Here is a 24,641-nt window from a genome sequence, read left to right as displayed (position 1 = left end):
CTACAAATACCAGCTTGGTACAGGCCAAAGAAAATGAAATACTGCATCAGCCAAGCAAAATTCCTAAAATTATTAAGCCTAATAATGGGAACTTCCAGCAAATATGGTTGCCACAATACATTTGTGCATTTTCCTCTCCTAGACTTTAAGGTTGAAAGACCAGTCTATTTAAATAATGGCATAATAACCTGATAAAAGAATGGTTACATTCTCTAGCGCACAAGAGGGAACTAATGGCACATAATAGGTTTTATTAATTAAAAAAATATATATATAAAAGAAACCTGCAATTCCAATTACAAGGAGAATTGCACTGATGCCCTCCTCCTGCTATAAACCCACAACAAGAAGGAAGACAAAAGAAAGGTGAAAAGAAGCAACAAGTAATTCCTAGGAGACAGAATGGAAGAAGGAAGTTAAACCCAAGACTACTGAATCAGAATCTACTGGGGTAGAACCAGGACAAATGTTATTAGTAAGAAGATTCTAATTCACACAAAATTTAAGAACTGCTGCTCTTGTTGCCATTAACACATTAATTCAAATTTTTGAGAGCTATAGCTAAAATTTCTAGAAAACTTGAATTTAAAAATATTTTAAAGGAATACAGGCTTCTAATCATAGGGTATATAAAATATTATATTTATATAATATTTTACATAATAAGCTAATTCCCAATTTTTGCAAGAAGTTCTAGTTTATTTTAATAATATAAAAGAAAATGGCATCTATATATTAATGTTTAAGTTTTCTGATAATACTCCTGAATTACTTTACACCAAAACTCTATAGGACAGTTTAAACAAATATTTTGAAAATCATTTGTGTGTACTTTAAAAAGATGTAAATTTTTCAGTGATTTATTTCCAAAATGAATGTTAATTTCACATATATCAAATACATGTAATAGCATCTAAAAGAAAAAAGTACCTGGGAATAAATTTACCCAAGCAACTTAAGTGTCCATAAATGGAAGAATGAATAAACAAAATATGGTACAGCCACACCATGGAATATTTTACAACTGTAATGAATGGTGTAAGGAAAGAAGCTATGATACATGCTACAACATGGATGAATGGTGAAGACATGATGTAAAGTAAAATAAGTCAGATACAAAAGGACAAATATTGTATGATTTCTCTCAAATAAAATACTTAGAATACACAACTTCAGAGAGTCAGAAATTAGAATAGTTTACCAGGAGCATGAGTTGGGGTGGTGAATGGGGAATTAATGCTTAATTGGTACAGAATTTCTGTCTAGGGTTATGGAAAAGTTTAGTAATGATGGTGATGACAGCACAATGATGACAGCACAACATTGTGAATGTAACCAACACTATTGAATTATATATTTGAAAGTGGTTAAAATGGGAAATATTAAGTTGTATATATATGACCAGAATAAATTTTTTAAAAAAACACATAGAACTGTACAACAGAAAGAGTGCACCCTAAGGTATACTATGGACTGTACTTAATAATATAATTATAATAACATTGGCTCATCAGTTGTAACAAAGGAACCACACTAATGCAAAAAACTTAATAATAGGGAAACCGGGGAGGAATGTAGACCTGGCATCGTGGGACGGAGAACATCTTCTTGACCAAAAGGGGGATGTGAAAGGAAATGAAATAAGCTTCAGTGGCAGAGAGAATCCAAAAGGAACCGAGAGGTCACTCTGGTGGGCACTCTTACGCACACTTTAGACAACCCTTTTTAGGTTCTAAAGAATTGGGGTAGCTGGTGGTGGATACCTGAAACTATCAAACTACAACCCAGAACCCATGAATCTCGAAGACAGTTGTATAAAAATGTAGCTTATGAGGGGTGACAAGGGGATTGGGAAAGCCATAAGGACCACACTCCACTTTGTCTAATTTATGGATGGATGAGTAGAAAAATAGGGGAAGGAAACAAACAGATAAAGGTACCCAGTGTTCTTTTTTACTTCAATTGCTCTTTTTCACTCTAATTATTATTCTTGTTATTCTTGTGTGTGTGCTAATGAAGGTGTCAGGGATTGATTTGGGTGATGAATGTACAACTATGTAATGGTACTGTGAACAATCGAAAGTACGATTTGTTTTGTATGACTGCGTGGTATGTGAATATATCTCAATAAAATGAAGGTTAAAAAAAAAAAAAAAAAAAAAAAAGACATAATGCTGAGCGAAATAAGCCAGGCACAAAAAGAGAGATATTGTATGTTACCACTAATGTGAATTCTGTGAAAAATGTACAATGTTTTATACTGTAGAATGTAGGGGACCTAGAGATACCAATTAGTGGAGGGGGAATGATAATCTAATAAGAACAGATAAACTATGGAGGGTAATCTCAATGTTATGGGAATGCTCAGGAATGATTATGGTTTGTAAACTTTCTTGGATATAGTAAGATCATCTTGGAAGCAATAGAGTTATTTTAGGTTTTTTTTTTCTCTTATTCCTTTGTTTTCTTAGGGGTTGTTAATTTTCTTGGGGTATGGTAGGAACATGTTGGAAGCAATGTAGTTATTTTAGATTATTTGTTTTTCTTACTCCTCTGTTTGGACATGGTTTATTAATTTTCTTGGGGTATGGTAGGAACATATTGGAAGCAAAGTAGTTATTTTAGGTTATTTGTTTTCCTTAATCCATTGCTTTGTTTGAAATGTTGTGGGGTTTTTTTTGGTTGTTGTTTGCCTGTTTGTTTTTAATTTTTGATAAACAAAGTTAAAAAATTGAAAAAAATTCAGTAGAAAAATGGGAGTAAAAACTAAATGACAAATAGGGTGGGATGGGGGGATGGTTTGGGTATTCTCTTTTCACTTTTATTTTTTATTCTTATTCTGATTCTTTCTGATGTAAGGAAAATGTTCAGAAATATATTGTGGTGATGAACGCATAACTATATGATCATACTGTGAACAGTTGATTGTATACCATGGATGACTGTATGGTTTGTGAATATATTTCAATAAAACTGAATTAAAAAAATAATAATAATAATAATAGGGAAAACTGGGGGCAAAGGGGAGGCAAAGTATATGGGAACTCTGTACATTTTAAATGATATTTCTTTAAACCTGCAACTGCTCTAAAAAGAAGATACAATTTTTTTAAAACTCCTACAACTCAACAAGAAGACAGACAACCCAATTAAAAAATAGGCAAATTTCTCCAAAAAAGATATACAAATGGACAATAACACATGAAAAGATGCTCAACATCAGTAGCCATTAGGGTAATACAAATAAAAATGACAATGAAATACCACTTTACACCCACTAGAAAGGCTATTATTCAAAAAATGGAAAATAACAAGTGTCGGTGAGAATACAGAGAAACAGTAACCCTCATGCATTGCTACTTGTAAAGTAAAATGGTGCAGCTGCTCTGGAAAACAGTTTGGTGGTTCCTCAAAAAGTTAAACAGAATTACAACATGACCTGGCAATCCCACTTCCCAGTATATACCCAAAAGAACTCAAAACAGGGACTCAAACAGACACCAATGTTCATAGCAGTATTATTCACAATAGCCAAAAGGTGGAAGCAACCTGTGCTGGTTTGAATGTATTATGTACCCCAAAACGCCATTATCTTTGATGCAATCTTGTGTGGGCAGACACAAGATCAGATTGTAATTCTTTGAGTGTTTCCATGGAGATGCAACCCACCCAACTGTAGGTGATAACTGATTGTATGATTTCCATGGAGGTGTGGCCCCGCCCATTCAGCATGGGACTTGATTTGTTCACTAGAACACTATATAAGCTCAGACAGAAGGAGCAGACTTGCTACAGCCAAGAGGGACACTTTGAAGAAAGCACAGGAGCTGAGAGAAGAGCTGCAGATGAGAGACAGTTTGAAGACAGCCATTGAAAGCAGACTTTTGCTCCAGAGAAGCTAAGAGAGGAAAAATGCCCCAAGAGCAACTAAGAGTAACATTTTTGAGGAACTGCAGCCTAGAGAGGAACATCCTGGGAGAATGCCATTTTGAAACCAGAACTCGGGAGCAGACGCCAGCCACGTGCCTTCCCAGCTAACAGAGGTTTTCTGGACATCATTGGCCATCCTCCAGTGAAGGTACCTGATTGTTGATGACTTACCTTGGACACTTCATGGCCTTAAGACTGCAACTTTGTAAACAAATAAACCCCCTTTATAAAAGCCGATCCATTTCTGGTGTTTTGCATTCTGGCAGCATTAGCAAACTAGAACACAACCCAAGTGTCCATCAGCAGATGAAAGGATAAACAAAATGTGGCGTATACATACAATGGAATATTATTCAGCCTTAAAAGGGAATGAAATGCTGATACATGCTATAATGTGGATAAATCTTAAAGACACTATTTTGACTGAAATAAGTCAGACACAAAAGGGCAAATACTGCACGATTTCACATAGTATGAAATGCCTAGAATAAGCTGAGGTGCCAAAGAGTTCCGCAGATTGAAAGGACAATGGACAATAGATCAAAGCTGAATGAAGAAATAAAGATCTCCAATGAGGGTTACACCACGGGTAAATATAAATGCCAGTACTGTTGTATTTCTGGTTTGTAATTCCACTTTCTACTTTCTACAGGATCTAAAAGGCAAAGGCATAAAATGGAATGATAAATCAGAGGTTTTGGACTCAGAATGTATAAGCATGTAATTTGTGACAAGAACTACATAAAGTTGGGGGGATGGCGGAATGTAGAAACATAGTTTGTGTATACTATTGAAGTTAGGTTGGTATCAAGGCAAATGAGATTGTTATAGATTTAGAATGTTAAATTTAAGCCCTATGGTAATTTCAAGGACTTCACTGAAGAATATGAAAGCTTATAGAGGCAGAAATTAGAGTACAGGTTGCCAGGGGTAGGGGGCAGAGGGAATAGTGTTGATGCATAAAGAACATAGGGTTTCTTTTTAGGGAGATGGGAAAGTTTTGTAACGGAAGGTGGTGATGGTATTACACCATTGTGAATGTGATTAATCACACTGAATGGTATGTTTGGGAGTGACTGAGATAGGAAAGTTTATGAGATATATATATAGAGATATAGATATAGATATATATAGATATATATACATGTATGTTCCCACAATTTAAAAAAAAAAAAAAAAAAGAAAGAGAGCAAAAGAAAGTACAACTAAAGAGACAATGACAATTAAATGCAATATGTGATCCTGCATTGGATCTAACAAGGGACAAGAAAAGGTTCAAAAGGACATGACTGGGACACATGAAAAACAGAGACTATAAAATGAAAACTTTGTATCCATGTTAAGTTTCTTGAACTTGACAACTGCCCTTAAGGTGGTTACATAAGTGAATATCCCTGTCATTAGGAAATGTACAGGGCAATATTCAGTGTTGAAGGAGTATACAACCTACACTCAAGTGTTCAGAAAATAGATTGATAAACAAGACAGACAGACAGACAGATTTAGATGGAATGATAAGACAAATGTGGTAAAATGTTACAATTGGTGTATCTGGGTACCTGGGGGTGGGTAGAGGTATACTGGAGTTGTCTGTACAGGTTTGTATTATTTTTGTAACTGTCTTCTAAGTTTGAAAGTATTTCAACATAAAAGTTAAGAAAAAATAAAGAGGGAATTACTATATTTCCAGATCCTAAAAAAAAAAAAAAAATACAAACATGGCTAAAATCAAGAAGTGTCAGACAAATGATTTTAAAAGAAATTAGTTACCCAAGAGGTAAATGAAAAAATTGTGACAGATCTATCTCTGTCTGAGCATGTACAAACTGAGCTGTGAGAAGGTATTTCTTTGATTATGCACCTCAGCCAAGTTGTTTACATTGGTGGCAACCTACTCATCTGAACTATAACTTAACTCAAGCACTTAAAATATCCTCAAACAGATTATACTATGATATAGCACTGAAATGAAAAATTATTGTGTACATAAAAAACAGTAAATCACATGCAATAAAAGTCAGTGGAAATTATTAATTCTCTCAGACAAAAGCATAACATTTTCAAAAGTAGGAGAAATTGATGTGACCAACTCTTGAAGCCAAACATATTAATGTCAAACTTCCAGCTACTTTTCAAGAAAAGCTGTTTAATTGTAAGCGATATATAATTTAATTAAAGATAAAATATTTACAAATCTGATAAAATAGCAACCACCAATGAAAGTTTTCTTTCATATACTTATGTAATTATTAAGGTGGTAAGAGATCAAGGCATAAGTTATAAAAGCAGCAAGTTAACATGCATATAACTTCTAATGGCCAAAAGTGATTCAGAAAAATCTTAAGATTCACTATAAAGAAAGCTTAGATTCAAACTTTGATTATGATTCTAAAGAAGCCAGAGGATGGATAAATGTATATTATCACTGATTAGTTTAAAAAAGAAAGATACCTGACAAAAACTAGCTCAAAATGGATTAAGGACCTAAATATAAGAACCAGAACTATAAAACTCCTAGGAAGAAAACATAGGTAAGAATCTTCAGGATCTTGTGATACACAATGGTTTCTTAGACTTTTACACCAAAAATATGAGCAATAAAGGAAGAAACAGATAAATGGGACATCAAAATTAAAAACTTTTGCACACCAAAGGACTTCATAATGAATTTAATATCCAGAATCCATAAGGAAATCCTACAACTCAATGACAAAAATACAAACAACCAAATTTAAAAATGGGCAAAAGACTTGAATAGACATTTCTCCAAAAAAGACACAGAAATGGACAATGACACAGGAAAAGATGCACAGCATCATTAGCAATCAGGGAAACACAAATCAAAACCACAATGAGATACCACCTTACACCCACTAGAATGGTTACTATTCAAAAATCAGAAAATAGCAAGTGTGGAAAGGATGTGAAATAGGAACACTCAATCGTTGCTGGTGGGAATGTAAAATGGTGCAGCTGCTATAGAAAACAGTTTGGCAGTTCCTCAAAAATTAAATACAGAATTACCATATGACCCAGCAATCCCACTTCTAGGTACATTCCCCAAAGAATTGAAAGCAAGGACCTGAAGAGATATTTGCATGCTGATGTTCATAGTGGTATTATTCACAATTGCCAAAAGATGGAAGCAACCAAAGTGTCTGTCAACAGATGAACAAATAAACAAAATGTGGTATACATAGATGATGGAATATTATTCAGCCATAGGGAATGAAGTTATGATATATGCAACAGAGACAACATGGATGGACCTTGAAGACATCATGTTGAGTGAAATAAGCCAGACACAAAAGGACAAATATTGTATGATTTCACTGACATGAAATTATTAGTATAGAGTGAGAAACTAGAATACAGGTTGCCAGGGGCTGGGGTAAGGGTAGGAAATGGTACAGAATTTCTGTTTGGGGTGATGGAAAAATTTTAGTAATAAATGGTGGTGATGGCAGCACAACATTGTGAGCGTAATTAACACTATTGGATTATATATGGTTGAAAGTGGAGATTTTTAGGGTGTATTTATGTTACTAGAATAAAAATTTAAAAATAAACATGGGATTGTACAACACAGTGAACCCTAATGTTAACTATGGACCATAGTTAATAGTGCATTTATAACAACATTCTTTCATCAACTTTAACAAAGGTACCACACCAATGCAGTGTTAATATATGGGAACTCTACAAATACTGCATGAATTTTCTGTAAACCTACTTCTCTAATATAAAGAAAAAAATTATCTTAAAAAGTATTCTGAAGAGTTAGACTCTAAAGGTAAAGAAATTTTAGGGATACCTTAAGCAATTTATTTCACTTATATTTTCCCTTTTATGTAAGCCCAAGGGTGATATGATAAGAATTTATGTCTAAATGAAATCAAAAGAGCTCTTTCACTAAGAATATAATAAAAGTTCTAATTGACAAAAAGAAGGGGAGGCGAGTGGAGGGGACAGGGTAAAGAAAAGGGGAAGGGGGCATAATCTTAACTTTGCCCACTTTAGCCTTTTATGTTATCTGTCTGGCCTTTTTAAATAGTTGAATCTTCGACTTTTATTGTACACATTTGATTTATTTTTCTAACCTGGAGTTTCTGAAGAATTGGACAACGGAGCAGATGCTTCAGCTAAGGCAGCTAATGTAGCTAATACTGACGTAGATGAGTTTCCAAACTGAACAGCAGATACACCCGTTTCATCTATGAAAAAGGTAAACAGGAAAACTTTTAGGCGTTCAATCAAATGCATAACTCTGATATTCTATTTTATTTTACTCAAATCTTAAATGAAGCTTGGATAATATTCTGTAAAAAAAAAAAAAAAGCTTGGATAGCATTAATTTTTGAAAGATGATGTTGCAGTGTACTTTACAATACTATCTTTCTTTAGGTTATTGTGTTTGGTTTTTGGTTTTTGCCATTTATACCACAGAAGACCAAGATGACTGATATAATCTTACCCTCATTCTCCAGTCCTTTCTTAAAAGGATGAATACGTACTAAAGCATAAAATCCCAACAGCTATCCTATATGCATCTCAATACCTGTTGCCTTGGATGAATTTTCTGAAGATACCAGACCTGTTAGGTTCACCACCCCTCCAGGTCCAATGATAAACTGTGGTGTTGCAGCGTGTATCGTCACAGTGTCAGGACTCTCTGGGTTTGTGTTGATTTGGTTCTGCATTGCAATCTAAGGGACAAATCATCACAGTGTTTTCAGAATTATAATCAGCACATGTAATACAAACACATTTAAAGGAACATTCTCTAATTTAAGAGCAATCATATAATATGATATGGGAATCTATGTTTATGGTCTACTGAGAGCATACTATTAAATCATAGGAATGCATTTACATCCAAAGTTCCCCTATTACTTAAAGCAGCAAATTTCTATGAGGGAAGAAATGGGCATATCTCAAAGCTGTTTACGGAACACACAGAAGATTGGACATTTAAAGATATTCTAAATAAGGAGGGCAGAGTGGAAGCATCAGGGCTCTGTCCTCCCATAGATTTGAACAACCATCAAGAAGTGGCAGAAACTTCTTTCTCAAAGCTTTAGAAAACATATAAAGGACTGCAGTAACAAGGCAATCACCGAATCAAGAAAAAAGGCTACCTAAAGGAGGTAAGATCTCATGGCACTCTGGCTGGCCTCTCATCCACCCCTCAACAGCTTGGTGTGGAGCTGGCCTATATTCCCAATGCAAATCCCTGGTCCCTGCTCTAGAGGAAGCAGAACGAACCCTCATGCACATACTGTGAGCATGAATGTCTGGGTCAATCTGTCTGGTGGTGACCTAAGGGACACCCTGTCCCAGAACTTGCCCTGCATGTAGAAGGCAGCCCACCAACTCTCCTTATGGGAAGCAGTAAAATGGAGCTGCCTGAGGCAAGGGATTGCTGACCGTATAATGTATAGTACAGTGCCCAGGACCATGAGGAAATGGTTTCCTAGGGAAGAGGTCATTCCTACCCACATAAATGGGGGAATACCTAGGACCAAACATGCATGCCCAGACAAGATACTTGTGCAGAAAGGACCAGAGAGCGCCTACCCTTTGGCTGGAGCTATTCTCTAAAATCATGGTATGGATAAGCTCTGAAGGAGAACAGTCACATAGGTCAACCTGCCAAGACTGGAAAAGGTGATTTCTTTGTTTCATTCTTCTTTTTTTGTTGTTAGCTCCCAGCATTCAAGGAAAGCTCTATCCTAACACTAGCTGCTTAAGGAGCAGATGCCTCAGAGTCTAAAGTCCAGTGATAACACATTAAAATACCAACCTGTCCAGGTTTCAATAAAAGATAACAAAACATAGAGAAACAGAAAGCAATGGCCCAGGCAAATGAGAAGATTAAAGCACTAGAAACTATCAGTGAGAAGGATCAGACCTGGGGCATTCCAGACAAAGATTTTTTTTTAAAATGATCCTAAATATGCTCAAGGAGCTAAAGGAAAACATGGACAAAGATCTAAAGGATATCAGGAAAATGACAGATGGACACAAAGAGAATATCAATAGAAAGAGGGAAATTATAAAAAAGGAAGCAAACAGAGCCTAAGACCACAGTAATAGAAGTTTAAAATTCCCTAGGAGGTTCAACAGGCAGATTGGAGCTAGCAGAAGCAGATCATCGAAGCTGAAGATAAGACAAACGGAAATCATCCAATCTGAGAAGCAGAAAGAAGAAAGAATGAAGAAAGTGAACAGAGCCTGAGGAACCTGTGAGAGACTATCAAGTGTACCATATACGCATTGTGGGGATCCCAGACGGAGAAGAGAGACAGAAACAGAGAGAATATTCAAAGAAATAATGGCTAAAAACTTCCCACATTTAATAAAAGACATGAATATACACATCTAAAATGCTCAATGAACTCCAAACAGGATAAACCCAAGAGATCCACACCATGTCGTGTTGTAATCAAACAGCTGAATACCAAAGATAAAGAGAAGTCTGAAAGCCACAGAAGAGAAGTAAACAATATGTCACATACAAGGGATCCTCAGTAAGATTAAGTACTGATTTCTCATTGGAAACCACAAGGGTAAGAAGGCAGTGGGAAGACATATTTAAAGTGCTGAAAGTAAAAAATTTCCAACCAAGAATTCTATATCTGGGGCAGCTATCTTTCAAAAATAAGAGAGGGATTAAAACATTCCCAGATAAACAAAAGCTAAGGGCTTGGTCACGTCTGTAACAGCCCTACAAGTCATGCTAAAGGGAGTTCTGCAGTAACAGGACACTAGACAATTAACTGAAGCCACATGACGAAATAAAGATCTCCAGTGAAGGTAACAACATAGGTAAATATAAATACCAGTACCATTGTATTTTTGATTGGTTATTCCTTTTTACTTCCTACAGAATCTAAAAGGCAAATACACAAAATGTAATGATAAATCAGTTGTTTTGGACTTGTAATGCATAAATATGTAATTTGTGACAAGAGCTACATAAAGGTGGGGGGACAGAGGGCTATAGGAACATAGAATGTGGATACTATAGAAGTTAAAAGCAAACAAGATTGTTACTGACTTAGGATGTTAAAATAAGCCTCATGGTAATCAAAAAGTTAAATCAGAGACTATGCAAACTTAGAAACAGAAAGCAGAGTACAAGCTACCAGGGGTGGGAGCATGGACAATGGGGAGTCAAATCAAAATGAGCGTAAGGTTTCTGTTTGAGGTGAAGGAAAAGTTCTAGAAATGGATGGTGATAAAGATATTGTAACACTGTGAATGTGATTAATCCCACTGAATGGTATGATTGGGAAGCATTGGGATGGGTGATTTATGTTGAATATATATGTTTCCATAATTTATATATAAAAAAAGAGAAACCAAAGAGATAATGACAATTAAATGTAATACATGACATTGGGTGGGCTCTAAGAATAGAGCAAAAAGGATGGAAAAAGATATACTACACAAGCAGTGACCAAAAAAAGGCTGGGGTAGCTATACTAATATCAGACAAAACAGACTTTAAATGCAAAAATGTTACAAAAGATAAAGAAGGACACTATATATTATAGAAATGGTGCAAGTCACCAAGAAGAAATATAATCATAAATGTCTATATCCCTAATCAAGAAGCCCCAAAGTACATGAGGTAGAAACTGGCAAAACAGAAGGGAGTAATAAACAACTCTACCATAATAGAAGGAAATTTCAACACACCATTCTCTCCAATAGATAGAACGTCTAAACAGACAATCAATAGAGAAACAGAGAACCTAAAAAATATGATAAATGAACCAGACATAAAAGACATATACAGAACACTGTACCCCAAAACAGCAGGATATACATTCTTCTCAAGTACTCATGGAACATTCTCCAGGATAGACCATATGCTGGGTCACAAAACAGGTCTTAATACATTTTAAAAGACTGAAATTATACAAAGCACTTTCTCTGACCATAACGGAATGAAGTCAGAAATCAGTAACAAACGGAAAGCCAGAAAATACACAAGTTTATGGAGGGTAAACAACACGCTCTTAAACAATCAGTTGGTCAAAGAGAAATTGCAAGAGGAATCAGTAAATATCTTGAGACTAATGAAAATGAGAACACAGTGTATCACAACGTATGGGATGCAGCTAAGGCAGTGCTGAGAGGGAAATTTATAGCCTGAATGTCTACATTAAAAAGGAATAAAGAGCTAAAACCAATGACCTAACTGAAAAACTGGAGAAACTGAAGAACAGCAAACCAATCCCAAAGCAAGCAGGAGGAAAGAAATAACAAACAACAGAGCAAAATTAATGAAATGGAGATTAAAAAAAAAAAAAAAAAAAACAACAGAGAGAATCAATCAAACCAAAAATTGGTTCTTTGAGAAAATCAATAAAATTGACAAACCCTTAGATACAAACACAAAAAGACAAAAGTTGCAAATAAATAAAATCAGAAATGAGGGGTGGGGACATAACCACGAACCCTGAAGAAATAAAAAAAATCATAAGAGGTTACTATGAACAATTGTATGCCAACAAACTATACAACTTCGATGTAATGGACAGCTTCCTAGAAACAAACAAACAACCTACACTGACCCAAGAAGAAATAGAAGGAGGCGGGGCAAGATGGCGGACTGGTGAGCTGTATGTTTTAGTTATTCCTCCAGGAAAGTAGGTAGAAAGCCAGGAACTGCGTGGACTGGACACCACAGAGCAATCTGACTTTGGGCATACTTCATACACCACTCATGAAAACGTGGAACTGCTGAGATCAGCGAAATCTGTAAGTTTTTGTGGCCAGGGGACCCGCACCCCTCCCTGCCAGGCTCAGTCCCGTGGGAGGAGGGGCTGTCAGCTCCGGGAAGCAGAAGGGAGAACTGCAGTGGCAGCCCTTATCAGAAACTCATTCTACTGATCCAAACTCCAACCATACATAGACTGAGACCAGACACCAGAGAATCTGAGAGCAGCCAGCCCAGCAGAGAGGAGACAGGCATAGAAAAAAACAACACGAAAAACTCCAAAATAAAAGCGGAGGATTTTTGGAGTTCTGGTGAACATAGAAAGGGGAAGGGCAGACCTCAGGCCCTGAGGCTCATACGCAAATCCCAAAGAAAAGCTGATCTCTCTGCCATGTGGACCTTTCCTTAATGGCCCTAATTGCTTTGTCTCTTAGCATTTCAATAGCCCATTAGATCTCTGAGGAGGGCCCTTTTTTTTAATCCTTTTTTCTTTTTCTAAAACAATTACTCTAAGAAGCCCAATACAGAAAGCTTCAAAGACTTGCAATTTGGGCAGGTCAAGACAAGAGCAGAACTAAGAGAACTGAGACAAAAGGCAATAATCCAGTGGCTGAGAAAATTCACTAAACACCACAACTTCCCAAGAAAAGGGGGGCATCCGCTCACAGCCATCATCCTGGTGGACAGGAAACACCCCTGCCCATCGCCAGCCCCATAGCCCAGAGCTGCCCCAGACAACCCAGTGTGACGGAAGCGCTTCAAATAACAGGCACACACCACAAAACTGGGCGTGGACATTAGCCTTCCCTGCAACCTCAGCTGATTGTCCCAGAGTTGGGAAGTGGAGCAGTGTGAATTAACAAAGACCCATTCAATCATCATTTAAGCAGACTGGGAGCCTCCCTACACAGCCCAGCAGCCCAGAACGGCCCTGGGGGGACAGGACTCACCTGTGACATAGCACAGTCATCCCTCAACAGAGGACCCGGGGTGCACAGCCTGGAAGAGGGGCCCACTTGCAAGTCTCAGGAGCCATATGCCAATACCAAGGACTTGTGGGTCAGTGGCAGAGACAAACTGTGGCAGGACTGAACTGAAGGATTAGACTATTGCAGCAGCTTTAAAACTCTAGGATCACCAGGGAGATTTGATTGTTAGAGCCACCCCCCCTCCCCGACTGCCCAGAAACACACCCCATATACAGGGCAGGCAACACCAACTACACATGCAAGCTTGGTACACCAATTGGACCCCACAAGACTCACTCCCCCACTCACCAAAAAGGCTAAGCAGGGGAGAATTGGCTTGTGGAGAACAGGTGGCTCGTGGACGCCACCTGCTGGTTAGTTAGAGAAAGTGTACTCCACGAAGCTGTAGATCTGATAAATTAGAGATAAGGACTTCAATTGGTCTACAAATCCTAAAAGAACCCTATCAAGTTCAGCAAATGCCAAGAGGCCAAAAACAACAGAAAATTATAAACCATATGAAAAAAACAGACGATATGGATAACCCAAGCCCAAGCACCCAAATCAAAAGATCAGAAGAGACACAGCACATAGAGCAGCTACTCAAAGAACTAAAGATGAACAATGAGACCATAGTACAGGATACAAAGTATATCAAGAAGACCCTAGAAGAGCATAAAGAAGACACTGCAAGACTAAATAAAAAAATGGATGATCTTATGGAAATTAAAGAAACTGTTGACCAAATTAAAAAGATTCTGGACACTCATAGTACAAGACTAGAGGAAGTTGAACAATGAATCAGTGACCTCGAAGATGACAGAATGGAAAATGAAAGCATAAAAGAAAGAATGGGGAAAAAAACTGAAAAAATCGAAATGGACCTCAGGGATATGATAGATGATATGAAACGTCTATAAGACTCATTGGTGTTCCAGAAAGGGAAGAAAAGGGTAAAGGTCTAGGAAGAGTATTCAAAGAAATTGTTGGGGAAAACTTCCCAAATCTTCTAAACAACATAAATACACAAATCATAAATGCTCAGCGAACTCCAAATAGAATAAATCCAAATAAACCCACTCCGAGACATATTCTGATCACACTGTCAAACACGGAAGACAAGGAGCAACTTCTGAAAGTAGCAAGAGAAAAGCAATTCACCATATACAAAGGAAACAGCATAAGACTAAGTAGTGACTACTCAGCAGCCACCATGGAGGCAAGAAGGCAGTGGCACGACATATTTAAAATTCTGAGTGAGAAAAATTTCCAGCCAAGAATACTTTATCCAGCAAAGCTCTCCTTCAAATTTGAGGGAGAGCTTAAATTTTTCACAGACAAACAAATGCTGAGAGAATTTGCTAACAAGAGACCTGCCCTATTGGAGATACTAAAGGGAGCCCTACAGACAGAGAAACAAAGAAAGGACAGAGAGACTTGGAGAAAGGTTCAGTACTAAAGAGATTCGGTATGGGTACAATAAAGGATATTAATAGAGAGAGGGGAAAAATATGACAAACATAAACCAAAGCATAAGATGGCTGATTCAAGAAATGCCTTCACGGTTATAACATTGAATGTAAATCTATTAAACTCCCCAATTAAAAGATATAGATTCGCAGAATGGATCAAAAAAAATGAACCATCAATATGTTGCATACAAGAGACTCATCTTAGACACAGGGACACAAAGAAACTGAAAGTGAAAGGATGGAAAAAAATATTTCATGCAAGCTACAGCCAAAAGAAAGCAGGTGTAGCAATATTAATCTCAGATAAAATAGACTTCAAATGCAGGGATGTTTTGAGAGACAAAGAAGGCGACTACATACTAATAAAAGGGGCAATTCAACAACAAGAAATAACAATCGTAAATGTCTATGCACCCAATCAAGGTGCCACAAAATACATGAGAGAAAAACTGGCAAAACTAAAGGAAGCAATTGATGTTTCCACAATAATTGTGGGAGACTTCAACACATCACTCTCTCCTATAGATAGATCAACCAGACAAAAGACCAATAAGGAAATTGAAAACCTAAAGAATCTGATACATGAATTCGATTTAACAGACACATACAGAACATTACATCCCAAATCACAAGGATACACATACTTTTCAAGCGCTCACGGAACTTTCTCCATAATAGATCATATGCTGGGACATAAAACAAGCCTCAATAAATTTAAAAAGATTGAAATTATTCAAAGCACATTCTCTGACCACAATGGAATACAATTAAAAGTCAATAACCATCAGAGACTTACAAAATTCACAAATACCTGGAGGTTAAACAACACACTCCTAAACAATCAGTGGGTTAACGAAGAAATAGCCAGAGAAATTGCTAAATATATAGAGACGAATGAAAATGAGAACACAACATACCAAAACCTATGGGATGCAGCAAAAGCAGTGCTAAGGGGGAAATTTATAGCACTAAACACATATATTAAAAAGGAAGAAAGAGCCAAAATCAAAGAACTAATGGATCAACTGAAGAAGCTAGAAAATGAACAGCAAACCAATCCTAAACCAAGTACAAGAAAAGAAATAACAAGGATTAAAGCAGAAATAAATGACATAGAGAACAAAAACACAATAGAGAGGATAAATATCACCAAAAGTTGGTTCTTTGAGAAGAGCAACAAGATTGACAAGCCCCTAGCTACACTGACAAAATCAAAAAGAGAGAAGACCCATATAAACAAACTAATGAATGAAAAAGGTGACATAACTGCAGATCCTGAAGAAATTAAAAAAATTATAAGAGGATATTATGAACAACTGTATGGCAACAAACTGGATAATGTAGAAGAAATGGACAATTTCCTGGAAACATATGAACAACCTAGACTGACCAGAGAAGAAATGGAAGACTTCAATCAACCCATCACAAGCAAAGAGATCCAATCAGTCATCAAAAATCTTCCCATAAATAAATGCCCAGGGCCAGATGGCTTCACAGGGGAATTCTACCAAACTTTCCAGAAAGAACTGACACCAATCTTACTCAAACTCTTTCAAAACATTGAAGAAAATGGAACACTACCTAACTCATTTCATGATGCTAACATCAATCTAATACCAAAACCAGGCAAAGATGCTACAAAAAAGGAAAACTACCGGCCAATCTCCCTAATGAATATAGATGCAAAAATCCTCAACAAAATACTTGCAAATCGAATCCAAAGACACATTAAAAAAATCATACACCATGACCAAGTGGGGTTCATTCCAGGCATGCAAGGATGGTTTCACATAAGAAAATCAATCAATGTATTACAACACATTAACAAGTCAAAAGGGAAAAATCAATTGATCATCTCAATAGCTGCTGAAAAAGCATTTGACAAAATCCAACATCCGTTTTTGATAAAAACACTTCAAAAGGTAGGAATTGAAGGAAACTTCCTCAACATGATAAAGAGCATATATGAAAAACCCACAGCCAGCATAGTACTCAATGGTGAGAGACTGAAAGCCTTCCCTCTAAGATCAGGAACAAGACAAGGATGCCCGCTGTCACCACTGTTATTCAACATTGTGCTGGAAGTGCTAGCCAGGGCAATCCGGCAAGACAAAGAAATAAAAGGCATCCAAATTGGAAAAGAAGAAGTAAAACTGTCATTGTTTGCAGATGATATGATCTTATATCTAGAAAACCCTGAGAAATCGACGATACAGCTACTAGAGCTAATAAACAAATTTAGCAAAGTAGCGGGATACAAGATTAATGCACATAAGTCAGTAATGTTTCTGTATGCTAGAAATGAACAAACTGAAGAGACACTCAAGAAAAAGATACCATTTTCAATAGCAACTAAAAAAATCAAGTACCTAGGAATCAACTTAACCAAAGATGTAAAAGACCTATACAAAGAAAACTACATAACTCTACTAAAAGAAATAGAAGGGGACCTTAAAAGATGGCAAAATATTCCATGTTCATGGATAGGAAGGCTAAATGTCATTAAGATGTCAATTCTACCCAAACTCATCTACACATTCAATGTAATCCCAATCAAAATTCCAACAACCTACTTTGCAGACTTGGAAAAGCTAGTTATCAAATTTATTTGGAAAGGGAAGATGCCTCGAATTGCTAAAGACACTCTAAGAAAGAAAAACGAAGCGGGAGGACTTACACTCCCTGACTTTGAAGCTTATTATAAAGCCACAGTTGCCAAAACAGCATGGTACTGGCACAAAGATAGACATATAGATCAATGGAATCGAATTGAGAATTCAGAGATAGACCCTCAGATCTATGGCCGACTGATCTTTGATAAGGCCCCCAAAGTCAATGAACTGACTCATAATGGTCTTTTCAACAAATGGGGCTGGGAGAGTTGGATATCCATATCCAAAAGAATGAAAGAGGACCCCTACCTCACCCCCTACACAAAAATTAACTTAAAATGGACCAAAGATCTCAATATAAAAGAAAGTACCATAAAACTCCTAGAAGATAATGTAGGAAAACATCTTCAAGACCTTGTATTAGGCGGCCACTTCCTAGACTTTACACCCAAAGCACAAGCAACAAAAGAAAAAATAGATAAATGGGAACTCCTCAAGCTTAGAAGTTTCTGCACCTCAAAGGAATTTCTCAAAAAGGTAAAGAGGCAGCCAACTCAATGGGAAAAAATTTTTGGAAACCATGTATATGACAAAAGACTGATATCTTGCATATATAAAGAAATCCTACAACTCGATGACAATAGTACAGACAGCCCAATTATAAAATGGGCAAAAGATATGAAAAGACAGTTCTCTGAAGAGGAAATACAAATGGCCAAGAAACACATGAAAAAATGTTCAGCTTCACTAGCTATTAGAGAGATGCAAATTAAGACCACAATGAGATACCATCTCACACGAATTAGAATGGCTGCCATTAAACAAACAGGAAACTACAAATGCTGGAGGGGATGTGAAGAAATTGGAACTCTTATTCATTGTTGGTGGGACTGTATAATGGTTCAGCCACTCTGGAAGTCAGTCTGGCAGTTCCTTAGAAAACTAGATATAGAGTTACCATTCGATCCAGCGATTGCACTTCTCGGTATATACCCGGAAGATCGGAAAGCAGTGACACGAACAGATATCTGCACGCCAATGTTCATAGCAGCATTATTCACAATTGCCAAGAGATGGAAACAACCCAAATGTCCTTCAACAGATGAGTGGATAAAGAAAATGTGGCATATACACACGATGGAATACTACGTGGCAGTAAGAAGGAACGATCTCGTGAAACATATGACAACATGGATGAACCTTGAAGATATAATGCTGAGCGAAATAAGCCAGGCACAAAAAGAGAAATATTATATGCTACCACTAATGTGAACTTTGAAAAATGTAAAACAAATGGTTTATAATGTAGAATGTAGAGGAACTAGCAATAGAGAGCAATTAAGGAAGGGGGAACAATAATCCAAGAACAGATAAGCTATTTAACGTTCTGGGGATGCCCAGGAATGACTATGGTCTGTTAATTTCTGATGGATATAGTAGGAACAAGTTCACAGAAATGTTGCTATATTAGGTAACCTTCTTGGGGTAAAGCAGGAACATGTTGGAAGTTAAGCAGTTATCTTAGGTTAGTTGTCTTTTTCTTACTCCCTTGTTATGGTCTCTTTGAAATGTCCTTTTATTGTATGTCTGTTTTCTTTTTAACTTTTTTTTCATACAGTTGATTTAAAAAAGAAGGGAAAGTTAAAAAAAAAAAGAAAAACAAGGAAAAAAAGATGTAGTGCCCCCTTGAGGAGCCTGTGGAGAATGCAGGTGTATTGGCCTACCCCACCTCAATGGTTGCTAACATGACGACAGACATAGGGGTCTGGTGGTTTGATGGGTTGAGCCCTCTACCATAGGTTTTACCCTTGGGAAGACGGTTGCTGTAAATGAGAGGCTAGGCCTCCCTATATTTGTGCCTAAGAGCCTCCTCCCAAATGCCTCTTTGTTGCTCAGATGTGGCCCTCTCTCTCTAGCTAAGCCAACTTGGAAGGTGAAATCACTGCCCTCCCCCCTACGTGGGATCAGACACCCAGGGGAGTGAATCTCCCTGGCAACGTGGAATATGACTCCCGGGGAGGAATGTAGACCTGGCATCGTGGGACGGAGAACATCTTCTTGACCAAAAGGGGGATGTGAAAGGAAATGAAATAAGCTTCAGTGGCAGAGAGAATCCAAAAGGAGCCGAGAGGTCACTCTGGTGGGCACTCTTACGCACACTTTAGACAACCCTTTTTAGGTTCTAAAGAATTGGGGTAGCTGGTGGTGGATACCTGAAACTATCAAACTACAACCCAGAACCCATGAATCTCGAAGACAGTTGTATAAAAATGTAGCTTATGAGGGGTGACAATGGGATTGGGAAAGCCATAAGGACCACACTCCACTTTGTCTAGTTTATGGATGGATGAGTAGAAAAAACAGGGGAAGGAAACAAACAGACAAAGGTACCCAGTGTTCTTTTTTACTTCAATTGCTCTTTTTCACTCTAATTATTATTCTTGTTATTCTTGTGTGTGTGCTAATGAAGGTGTCAGGGATTGATTTGGGTGATGAATGTACAACTATGTAATGGTACTGTGAACAATCGAAAGTACGATTTGTTTTGTATGACTGCGTGGTATGTGAATATATCTCAATAAAATGAAGATTAAAAAAAAAAAAAAAAAAGAGGATACTATCAACAACTGTATGCCAGTAAAGTATATAAAGTAGAGGAGATGGGCAATTTCCTGGAAACATATGAACAACCTGGACTGACTAGAGGGGAGACAGAGGACCTAGGCCAGCCAGTCGCGGGCGGGGGGATCCAATCAGTCATCAAAAAGCTTCCTGCAAATAGATGCCCAGGGCCAGATGGCTTCACAGGGGAATTCTACCAAACTTCCCAAAAAGAACTTAAACTCTTTCAAAACATTCAAGAAAATGGAACACTACCTAACTCATTTTATGAAGCTAACATCAATCTAATACCAAAACCAGGCAAAGATGCTACAAAAAAGGAAAACTACTGGCCAATCTCCCTAATGAATATAGATGCAAAAATTCTCAACAAAATACTTTTTTACTTTAATTGTTCTTTTTCACTTTAATTTTTATTCTTATTATTTTTGTGTGTGTGGTAATGAAAATGTCAAAAATTAATTTTGGTGATGAATGCACAACTATATAATGGTACTATAAACAACTGAATGTATGCTTTGTTTTGTATGACTGCATTGTATGTGAATATATCTCAATAAAAATGAATTAAAAAAAAAAATCAAGTACCACTTAGAACCAAATGCTAGGCTATTATTGTATGTTTTCCTGATTTTTTTAGTGTATCAGTTTGTTTTCAAAACTCATATCACACTCTCTATGTATTTGGCATCTTGCTTTTTCCATTTAACATGTATATAAAATATTTATTCTATCATTAAAGATTCTTCAAACATAAAAAAAAAAGAAGGAAAAGTTAAAAAAAAAAAAAAAGAAAAACAAGGAGAAAAAGATGTAGTGCCCCCTTGAGGAACCTGTGGAGAATGCAGGGGTATTCGCCTACCCCACCTCCATGGTTGCTAACATGACCACAGACATAGGGGACTGGTGGTTTGATGGGTTGAGCCCTCTATCATAGGTTTTACCCTTGGGAAGACGGTTGCTGCAAAGGAGAGGCTAGGCCTCCCTATATTTGTGCCTAAGAGCCTCCTCCCGAATGCCTCTTTGTTGCTCAGATGTGGCCCTCTCTCTCTGGCTAAGCCAACTTGAAAGGTGAAATCACTGCCCTCCCCATTACATGGGATCAGACACCCAGGGGAGTGAATCTCCCTGGCGACGTGGAATATGACTCCCGGGAAGGAATGTAGACCTGGCATCGTGGGACGGAGAACATCTTCTTGACCAAAAGGGGGATGTGAAAGGAAATGAAATAAGCTTCAGTAGCAGAGAGAATCCAAAAGGAGCCGAGAGGTCACTCTGGTGGGCACTCTTACGCACACTTTAGACAACCCTTTTTAGGTTCTAAAGAATTGGGGTAGCTGGTGGTGGATACCTGAAACTATCAAACTACAACCCAGAACCCATGAATCTCGAAGACAGTTGTATAAAAATGTAGCTTATGAAGGGTGACAATGGGATTGGGAAAGCCGTAAGGACCACACTCCACTTTGTCTAGTTTATGGATGGATGAGTAGAAAAATAGGGGAAGGAAACAAACAGACAAAGGTACCCAGTGTTCTTTTTTACTTCAATTGCTCTTTTTCACTCTAATTATTATTCTTGTTATTTTTGTGTGTGTGCTAATGAAGGTGTCAGGGATTGATTTAGGTGATGAATGTACAACTATGTAATGGTACTGTGAACAATCGAAAGTACGATTTGTTTTGTATGACTGCGTGGTATGTGAATATATCTCAATAAAATGAAGATTAAAAAAAAAAAAAAAGAATGAAGCCCCAAGAAACAGAAAAAAAAAAAAAAGAAGAAATAGAAGACCTCACACAAACTAATCACAAGTAAAGAGACTGAATCAGTCATTAAAAACCTACCAACAAAGAAAAGCCAGGGACTGGATGGCTTCACAAGTGAATTTTACCAAGCATTCCAAGAAGAATTAATACCAAGTCTGCTCAACATCTGCCACAAAATTGAAGAGGAAACCCTACCTAACTCGTTCTATGAAGCCAACATTACCCTAATACCAAAGCCAGATAAAGACATTACTAGAAAAGAAAACCATGGACCAATCTCTCTGATGAATATAGATGCAAAAATTGGCAATAAAATACTTGAAAATTGAATTCAACAGCATATTAAAAGAATTATATACCATGACCAAGTGGGTTTTATCCCAGGTATGCAAGAGTGGTTCAACACAAGAAAATCAATTAATGTAACACACCACATTAACAAATCAAAAAGGAAAAACCACATGACATCAATTGAGGCAGAAAAGGCATTTAACAAAATTCAGTATCCTTTCATGATAAAAAACATTTCAAAAAGTAGGAATTAAAGGAAACTTCCTCAACACGATAAAGGACATATATGAAAAATGCACAACTAACATCATACTTAATAGTGAAAAACTGAAAGCTTTTCCTCTAAGATGAGGAACAAGACAAGGATGCCTACTGTTGCCACTGCTCTTCAACACTGTGCTAGAAGTTCTAGCTAGAGCAACTGGGCAAGAAAAAAAGAAATAAAAGTCATCCAGATTGGAAAGGAAGAAATAAAAATATCACTACTTGCAGATGACATGATCCTATATTAAGAAAATCCGGAAAAAAAACACAACAAAGCTACTTGCGCTAATATTATGTTCAGCAAAGTGGCAAGATACAAAATCACACAAAAATCAATGGTGTTTCTATACACTAGTAATGAGTTATCCAAGGAGGTAATCAAGAAAAAATTCTATTTACAATAGCAACTAAAAGAATCAAATATCTAGGAATAAACTTAACCAAGGGTGTAAAGGGCTTCTACACAGAAAACTACAAAACATTGCTAAAAGAAGGCCTAAATAAATGGAAAGACATTCCTTGTTCATGGATTGGAAAGCTAAATGTTGTTAACATATCAATTCTCCCCGAAGATGCAATACCAATAAAAATTCCAACAGACTACACTGCAGAAATGGAAAAGCTAATTATCAATTTTATTTGGAAGGGTAAGGGAACTAAAATAGCTAAAAACATCTTGAAAAAGAATGAAGTGGGAGGTATCACACTTCCTGACTTTAAAGCATATTATGAAGCAATGGTGGTCAAAACAGCATGATACTGGCATAAAGACAGACACACTGATCAATGGAATTGATTTGAGTTCAGAAATAGACCCTCAAATCTATGGTCAATTGATTTTTGACAAGGCTCCCAAGCCCACTCAACTGGGACAGAACAGACTCTTCAATAAATGATGTTGGGAGAACTGGATATCCATAACAAAAAGAATGAAAGAGACTCCTATATCACACCCTATACAAAAATTAATTCAAGATGGATCAAAGACCTAAATATAATAACCAATACCATAAAACTCCTAGAAGAAAATGTAGGGAAACATCTCCAAGATTTAGTGATAGGCACTAGTTTCTTAGACTTTACACCCAAAGCACTAACAATTTAAGAAAAAAATAGATAAACGGAATGCCTCAAAATCGAATACTTCAAGGCTTCAAAGGACTGTCAAAAGGGTGGAAAAGGCAACCGACTCAATGGGAGAAAATATTTGGAAACCACATATCTGATAAAGGTTTGATATATATAAAGAAATCTTACAGTTCAACAATAAAAAGAAAACCCAATTTAAAAATGGGCAAAAGACATGAATAGACCTTTTTCCAAAGAGGAAATACAAATGGCTAAAAGGCACATGAAAAGATGCTGTTTTACTAGCTATTAGGGAAATGCAAATCAAAACCACAATGAGATATCATGTCACACCTACTAGAATAAGCACTATTAAACAAACAGGAAACTACAAGTGTTGGAGACGATGTAGAGAAATTGGGACACTTATTCACTGCTGGTGGGAACGTAAAATGGTACAGCCGCTGTGGAGGACTGATTGGCAGTTCCTGGGGTAGCTAAGTATAGAGTTGCTTTACGACCCACAGATCCCGTTACTTGGGGTATGGAAAGCAGGGACATGAACAGACATTTGCACACCAATGTTTATAGCGGCATTATTCACAATTCCAAAAAGATGGAAACAACCCAAGTTTTCATCAATAGATGAATGGGTAAAGAAAATGTGGCATACACACACAATGGAGTATTATTCAGCAGTAAGAAGGAATGAAGTCCTGAAGCATGCAACAACATGGCTGAACTTTGAGGATATTATGTTAAGTGAAATAAGTCAGACATGAAAGGATAAATATTGTATGATCTCACTGATATGAACTATGTAAACTCATAGACATAAATATAGACCATAGGTTACCAGGAGATAGAATGAGGCTACAGAATGGGGAGCTGTTGCTTAATATGCACAGAATTTT

General features: G+C 37.0%; 1 protein-coding gene across 8 annotated transcripts in view; it reads right to left on the bottom strand.

Annotated features, from left to right (window-relative positions):
• GABPB1 (GA binding protein transcription factor subunit beta 1) overlaps nucleotides 1-24,641 on the bottom strand; it is a 120,249-nt gene that overhangs the window by 21,611 nt on the left and 73,997 nt on the right. For 6 of the 8 annotated variants that reach the window (XM_037834001.1, XM_037834007.1, XM_037833999.1 and 3 more), the window contains exons 5-6: nucleotides 8,489-8,636; nucleotides 8,031-8,144 (exon numbers count right to left, since the gene is read on the bottom strand). In XM_037834001.1, coding sequence (XP_037689929.1) covers nucleotides 8,031-8,144; nucleotides 8,489-8,636 — 262 coding nt within the window. The remainder of the gene's footprint in view (nucleotides 1-8,030; nucleotides 8,145-8,488; nucleotides 8,637-24,641) is intronic. The other 2 variants (XM_037834005.1, XM_037834004.1) reach the window with 1 other exon arrangement.

This window comes from Choloepus didactylus, chromosome 4, assembly GCF_015220235.1.
Source record: "Choloepus didactylus isolate mChoDid1 chromosome 4, mChoDid1.pri, whole genome shotgun sequence".
Classification (NCBI taxonomy): domain Eukaryota; kingdom Metazoa; phylum Chordata; class Mammalia; order Pilosa; family Megalonychidae; genus Choloepus; species Choloepus didactylus.
The sequence above is the reverse complement of the archived record's forward strand: the minus strand, read 5'-3'. Positions and strand labels throughout refer to the sequence as shown.